Source organism: Tasmannia lanceolata, unplaced genomic scaffold (genome assembly GCF_043159265.1).
Source record: "Tasmannia lanceolata isolate RefF3 unplaced genomic scaffold, GAP_Taslan_0.1 ptg000021l, whole genome shotgun sequence".
NCBI classification, from domain to species: domain Eukaryota; kingdom Viridiplantae; phylum Streptophyta; class Magnoliopsida; order Canellales; family Winteraceae; genus Tasmannia; species Tasmannia lanceolata.
The window spans coordinates 5,465,001-5,472,294 of record NW_027518698.1 but is presented as its reverse complement, the minus strand read 5'-3'; the positions used below and the strand labels follow the sequence as shown (position 1 = coordinate 5,472,294).

At 37.7% G+C, this 7,294-nt stretch overlaps 1 protein-coding gene across 1 annotated transcript; it reads left to right on the top strand.

The window, feature by feature from the left end:
- The first annotated feature begins 1,547 nt into the window (after window positions 1-1,547).
- LOC143855393 (protein FAR1-RELATED SEQUENCE 5-like) lies at window positions 1,548-3,325 on the top strand. The gene is made up of 2 exons (XM_077365511.1): window positions 1,548-2,805; window positions 2,856-3,325. The coding sequence occupies exons 1-2, from the start codon at window positions 1,548-1,550 to the stop codon at window positions 3,323-3,325; spliced, it is 1,728 nt and encodes a 575-aa protein (XP_077221626.1).
- Window positions 3,326-7,294: the final 3,969 nt, after the last annotated feature.

Here is a 7,294-nt window from a genome sequence, read left to right as displayed (position 1 = left end):
GGCCCTTCGAGGGGCCACGTGTCGATAGCTGGTTGGATGTGGCTTTTCATACCCCATCATGCGCACACATACACACACACATATATATACACACACACACACACACACACATATATATATATATATATATATGTGTGTGTGTGTGTGTGTGTGTATATATATCTATATATATATATATCATATATGTGTGTGTGTGTGTGTGTATATATATATGTGTGTGTGTGTGTGTGTATATGTGTGTGTCTATATATATATGTGTGTGTCTATATATATATATATGTGTGTGTGTGTGTATGTGTGTGTGTGTGTGTGTGTGTGTGTGTGTCTATATATATATATATATATATATATAGATAAAAGTGAGTCTAGTCTGCCGACTAGAAAACACTCTCTAGTCCTCCCATATTATAAGCCGTTGGATCTCAAGTGAATGATCCAAGCCATTATTTTAAATTAAAAATCATCGACTAGGTTTTGAGTCTCATTCCAGCGCTAAGAAAAACCTCCCCTCTCAAAACCCATTTCAGCGCCCAAAAAAAGAAAGGGGTTTTGGCTTCTCACCCTCGTTCCTTGTTCGTTTTCAAGATTAAATCAGGTACTTTCTCTCTAACTCTCTCCTCTTTCAAGATCTCTCTCAGATTTCTTTGTTTTTTTTCTTTTGAAGCCATGGATTGAAAGCTAGGTTTTTTGTTGGAAAGATCTGTAGCTTTTTTTGAAGCCATGGATTGAAAGCCATGGAAAGATCTGTAGCTTTTGAAAGATCTATAGCTATTTTGAAAGGAAAGCTAGGGTTCTTTTTTGGTTCGAAACCCTACCTGCATTTTTCAATCCATGGATTTCAAGATGGGTTTCTTTGTTGTTTCGAAACTCTGGGTTTTTTGTTGGAAAGATCTGTAGCTTTTTTTGAAGCCATGGATTGAAAGCCATGGAAAGATCTATAGCTTTTGAAAGATCTGTAGCTGTTTTGAAAAGAAAGCTAGGGTTCTTTTTTGGTTCGAAACCCTACCTGCATTTTTCAATCCATGGATTTCAAGATGGGTTTCTTTGTTGTTTCGAAACTGGGGTTTTTGCTAGCTGCTGTTCTGGGTTTTGCTAGATGGTTTTGGTTTTTTGCTACCTGCTGTTTATTTGTTTTCCTTTTATAGCTGCTGTTTTGTTTCGAAACCTTAGTTTCATCCACATCGGTCTTCATATTTTGCTAGCTGCTGTTTTTGTTTTGGTTTCGAGCAAAAAATGGATTGACCAAACAGAAGATTGAGATTGGAATGGTTTTTGCTAGATGGTTATTGTCTATTTTTCAAACAGAAGGTTTTTACCAAAAAAATGGATTTTGGCAACAACTCATTAGCATGAAAATGGATATTTAGCTATCGTTATACAGGAAGCACAGGAAGCATATATTCTGTTTCTATTGGGAAAACCTTCTATTTCTATTTTTGTATTTGAAGTAAAATGTTGTTTATTTGAGATTGGAATGATTTTCTTATGGCTTTTTATTTACTGTGGTTGTTCTTATGAGAAGGGATTGAAGACGTTGTATAGAACCGATGGATAGCAATAATGAGTTTGAACCTTGTGTGTTATCTATTGATCAAATTGATGCAAATATGTTACTTTTGATTGAAGATACAATGTCAGAAGCTAAAGGAGTAAATGAGAAAGTTGGTGGAGATGAAGTAGTTATAGTTGATGGGGGTGGAAATCTGAATGAGGCTGCTTTGGTAGAAGGTGATAATGATGTGGGATGTGGTGGGAACTTTAGTACGCCTATTAAGGATGATTCTCAGAGCAATGCACGTATTGTACCATTTGTTGGTTTGGAGTTTGAGAATGAAGTAGCTGCCTATCAGTATTATAATTTATACGCATTGGTTACAGGCTTTGGAATTCGGAAAGCAAAGACCGCTACTTCAAAGAAGGATACTAAAGTTGTAATATGGAGGAGATTCGTATGCGATAAAGAGGGGTTTAGAAACTCGAATGATAAGAGACAGGCTGGAAAAGAAGTGAAAGTGAGTCGCCATAAGCGGGACGGTTGTGAAGCGAAGTTGGAGATATCACGCAAAAATGGTAAGTGGGTTGTCACTGCTTTTCAACCCACTCATTGTCATGCTCTCACTTCCCCTGACAGAATACGATTGCATCGTTCACATAATGGATTCCATAAGAGCAATGCCTGTAAGAATTTGATAGATTTGCTCCGAGATAGTGGATTGCCGCCTGCTGGTATTGCGAGGGCTATTAATGAGTCATGTAAAGGATCAGATGCACAAATCACAACCAATCAAGTGGTTTCCCGTCTGAGAATACGAAGACAGAAAAATATGAGGAGAGAAGTAGTCATAGTAGCAGAACATTTCCAAAAGAAACGATCAGAAGATCCAAACTTCTTCTTTTCTATGGAGTTGGATGAGGTGGGCAATTTAAGATCTATGTTTTGGGCGGACGCACGGGCAAGGACTGCGTACCTAACATTTAGTGACGTAATTATTTTCGATGTTACATACAAGACTAATAGGTATCAGATGCCTTTCGCACCATTTACTGGTGTGAACCATCATAGGCAGTCTACCCTCTTTGGATGCGCACTACTAGCAGACGAGAAGGAAGAGACGTTTACATGGTTGTTTGAGCAATGGTTGAGGTGTATGTTTGTGAAGGCTCTTGACTGCATCATTACCGATATAGATGGGGCAATGCGAAATGCAATTCAGAGTGTATTCCCTACTACTCGCCATCGGTTCTGCTATTGGCACATTAAGAAGCATCTACTTGAGCATATTCCAGCTTTTAGAGACCCAACTAGTGAGTTCGAAAAGGATTATTCTCATTGGTTTTACAGGAAAAAAAATCAGATTCTGAGATGGAGTGGAAAAAGATGGTTGAGAAATATAACATTGGTGAAAAAGACTGGCTCGCGAAAATGTGGGAGTTGCGGAGTCATTGGGTGCCTGTTTATTTTAGAGGAACGTTCACTGCTGGCATGGTAACCAATTCACGTAGTGAGAGCATAAATGCCTTCTTTGATGGCTTCGTCAATCAAAACACAACTTTACAAGAATTTGTCCAACAATATGATAGGGTACTCGTTGCTCGTCGTAAGTCCGAATCTCAAGAAGACTTCAATACTAAATCAACAAAAGCTGTATTGAAAGGAAAAAATCGGTTGGAAGCCCAAGCAAGAGATTGTTATACGAGGGCATTGTTTACCATATTCCAAACCGAGTTTACTGAAAGTATTGATTTGTGGGAAGATGAGACATGTAAGAATGGCAATGTCACCGAATACATTGTTGGTTTCAGTGATGACCCAATATGGAAATAGTCGAAGGTTGTGTATGAGGAATCTAAAGAGGGCGTAAAGGCTACATGTGCATGTGCGAAGTTTGAAATTGAGGGGATTTTATGTAGACATATACTCCGCATTATGACCTTGAAGCGTTTAACGAGCATTCCTGCGAGACATATCTTACATAGATGGAGTATTGGGGCGAGATATCATGTTGGTGGTGGAGTGCCTGCAGGAGGAGAAGATAGTGATGACGCTACTCCTCTTCAGAAATGGTGCCTGATAGGAAAGCATCAACGCCTTCTAGAAGAAATGCAGAGTGATAAGAGTCTCTTCAAGAAGATGAATGAAGCTTTCGATGCTTGGTTAGCGGAATGTGAACAAAATAAGTTGGTTGAGCAAATTTCAATGCCATGTAGTGGCAGCCAAGTGCATTCAAACTTTATTAGGGAAATCCCTGAGATTGTTATTCGCGATCCCAAAGTTGTGAGAGGCAAAGGTCGCCCGAAAAAAGCAACACGGCATAAATCTCCTTTAGAGGTGTCTCAAACCCAGCGCAAGAGGAAGAAGTGTGGAATTTGTGGTCTTTTGGGCCATTACCAGACAACGTGTAAAAAGAAAAAGAAGGTTTGGATTACTGCTAACATTTTCCTTTTTTTCCCTTAAATATTTATTGTTCACGGGATTTAACATGTAGTACCTTTTTTTCTTTAATATATGTGTCGATAGATGCCCACAACAGAGGTGCCCACAACGGAGGTGCAGGAGGATGAAGACGTAGTGGAAGACGAAGAGGCAGAGGAGGAAGATGAAGAGGCAGAGGAGGAAGACGAAGAAGAGGACCTGAATATAGATTGAACAACAATATGAAGGTAATTTCTACTTCACATGAAATGGTTTATTTGTATCAGTTGTAACGGCCTGATGATGATCCTTATGCTTGTTCATGCAGGGTATTTGAAGTTCCAAACAGATTGTGTGCATTCTGCGAATTGTTTTGGGCTTACAATCTCTTGCACGACCTTTTGCGAAGACTATTTGAAGACTACTATTTTTCTTGAAGACTATTTCAGATCCTATTTGAAGACTACAATTTTTTTTTTAAGACTGTTTGAAGAACATTGCGAAGACTTTCCTTTTGTTACTAAATTGGGAAATGTTTATGGATTGAACTTTATGTTATGGCAATGTTATGGAGTCTTATGGTCTGTTATTTAGTGCTATGCTTGAAGCCCCTTTGATTTCAATCTTTGGCATGCTATAAATGTTCGTTTGTCCCTGTGTACATGGAATGTCATTTATAATTGGATGTGTAATTGATGGTCTTGTGTAGCTTCAAATAGAACTACTGTTGTAAGAACTGAATTTGGGAATTCCTACTATTATCAAATTGAACTACTGTTGTAAGAACTGATTTTTAATTCATACTATTACCACATTGATGTTTAAGCCATGATAAATTGATGGTCTTATTTTTTTTGAGGTATTGAGATACATATGCAGACAAATTGAGTGAGTGGTTCATCATTCTTGGATGAAACCATTTTTAAGAAGAAAAGACAAGCCAAGTCTGTGCTACTATTAAAACATGGCAGTGCCAAAAGTAAATAGGCCTTTTTTATTCTTCTTCTTCATAAATTATTATTATTATTAGGGAAGTGATATATTCGACGCCTTCCCTGTGTGCTACTTATAGCCAAGTCTGTGCTACTTATAGTGTAGTTGATGGGCAATGATAAATCGATTCCCATTTTGAAACAGGCCTACTATTGAAACAGGGGGTCTGATATTTAATAGGCCATTTATCATAGGCCTACTATGATAGGCCTTGCATTAGGCCTATTAAGAGTCTGATACTATAAGAGGCCTGTACACTATAAGAGGTTTAATTCATTTAACAGGCCTTGCATTAGATCTCTTGTGGCCCCAAAAAAGGTGGTTTGATATTTGCACTAATACGTTTTGATAATAACACAAACTCACCTTATCTTTTTTATAATGTACCCTCCATCTATAAATCGGATGGTCCAGATCAGCAGCAAATTTAGGTCAGGGTCCAATAAATGAATGGTTGGTGGTGAGTTTGATTCCTATGAGGGACAATGTCCATGCATCTTCATTTGCAGAGATATAATATTTGAAATCTCTTGAAATAATTCCTATACTTAGCTTTGCATTTCCAAATAAAAAAGACAAGTCTTACTATACTTCAGGAAATAACAAGAAGACAAGAGTAAAAACACACTCATTACAACGTATTCCTACAGATAGTCATTTCATTTTCAAATACCCTGAAATAGGTACCAAAAAGTCAAGAACAAAAAGGCAAGAACTCCAAGTGCTTTATTCCACCCCTTTTCATTCTCAAGTACTTTCGAGCGTCGCAACAAGACCTTTAATTCAGCTACTGCTTCATTCGTCTCTTGCATCGACATGTTCAATCTGGATAACTCATCTCCCAAGCTTCTCAGATGGTTATTGGATTCCCTCTGGCACCCAACCAATCTGGATAATGCATCTCCCAATTCAGCTACCACTTCCTTCGTCTCTTGCATCGACATATTCAATCTGCCTACCTCATCTCCCAACCTTCTCTGATGGTTATTGGATTCCCTCTGGCACCCAAATTCTGGCTTGTTTAAAACATCATCCACCCATACAAAATAATTGCACCTCCAAGTAATACCATCCTGCGCGTTATACAGATGTAAGTTCGACCTTTGAAATTTCCAAGAAATAAAATTTCACTTAAACCATCTCTACTTATATTGAAATGACAGGAGTAGAAGACCCGTTCTTAGTTATCATTCACATCAGTCTAGGCTATTTTCAGAGTAGCTTTCTTCTGACATTTACATTTAAGTACGGGGATTCTGAACATACTTGACCTTCCATCACTAGTCGAAGATGAAGCCATCAATTTATTTTAGCTCCCTGCAAAATTAAATAAGAACATGCACCAAGCTATATGGAAAAAGCTCTGGGAATAAGCTTGTGAAATGAACCGGAAAGATGAGATCATCCGAGTATTTGTCAAAACCTCTAAAAAACCAGTTCAATCTATTTTTGATGTTCATTGACAGCAAAAAAATGAGCTAAGACAATACAACTCGGAAAGTAGAATGGCAGGATCATCAAATCAAAGTCATGGCCACCCACATCAGATTCAAAACAAATAAATAAAAAGTGAGAAATGCAAAGATCTAAACGTTTATAAACCCCAAACCCAAGATTGTGGTTTCTAAAATCTGAGCAAAATAACTGCCTCTCAATGCCAACAAAATAAAATGCCATGTATTTAACAAGAAGTAAAACATAGTAGAACATGTGAGCACATAGTTCTGAACATCTGAGCACATACAATAAATCAGTTCTTACCAGTTGTAAAAAAACCCTAGTTCTTCCTCTGCCATTTAATTTAAAATAAATGAACATAGATTTATTGAGTGGAAAACACTACTTTCATCTTATACCAAATTATAGGGTATAAGATGAAACTAGCTCATCAGTCATTATAGACGGCACTGACAAAGATAGAGTAGCAGAGGTATTCGAAACCAAAACAGCAGCTACAAATGGGAAAAAAAAAACAGCAGCTAGGGTTTCGAACAAAAAAAAACCCTACCTTTCAATTCAAAATAGGTACAGATCTTTCAAAAGGAACGAGGAACGAGCTGGAATCCATGGCTTTCAATCCATGGCTTCAAAAAAATCTACAGATCTTTCAAAAAAAAAACCCTAACTTTCAATCCATGGCTTCAAAAGAAAAAAAACGAAGAAATCCGAGAGAGATCTTGAAAGAGGAGAGAGTTAGAGAGAAAGCAGCTACCAAAAACCAAAACCATCTAGCAAAACCCAGAACATCAGCTAGCAAAAACCCCAGTTTCGAAACAACAAAGAAACCCATCTTGAAATCCATGGATTGAAAAATGCAGGTAGGGTTTCGAACCAAAAAAGAACCCTAGCTTTCTTTTCAAAACAGCTACAGATCTTTCCATGGCTTTC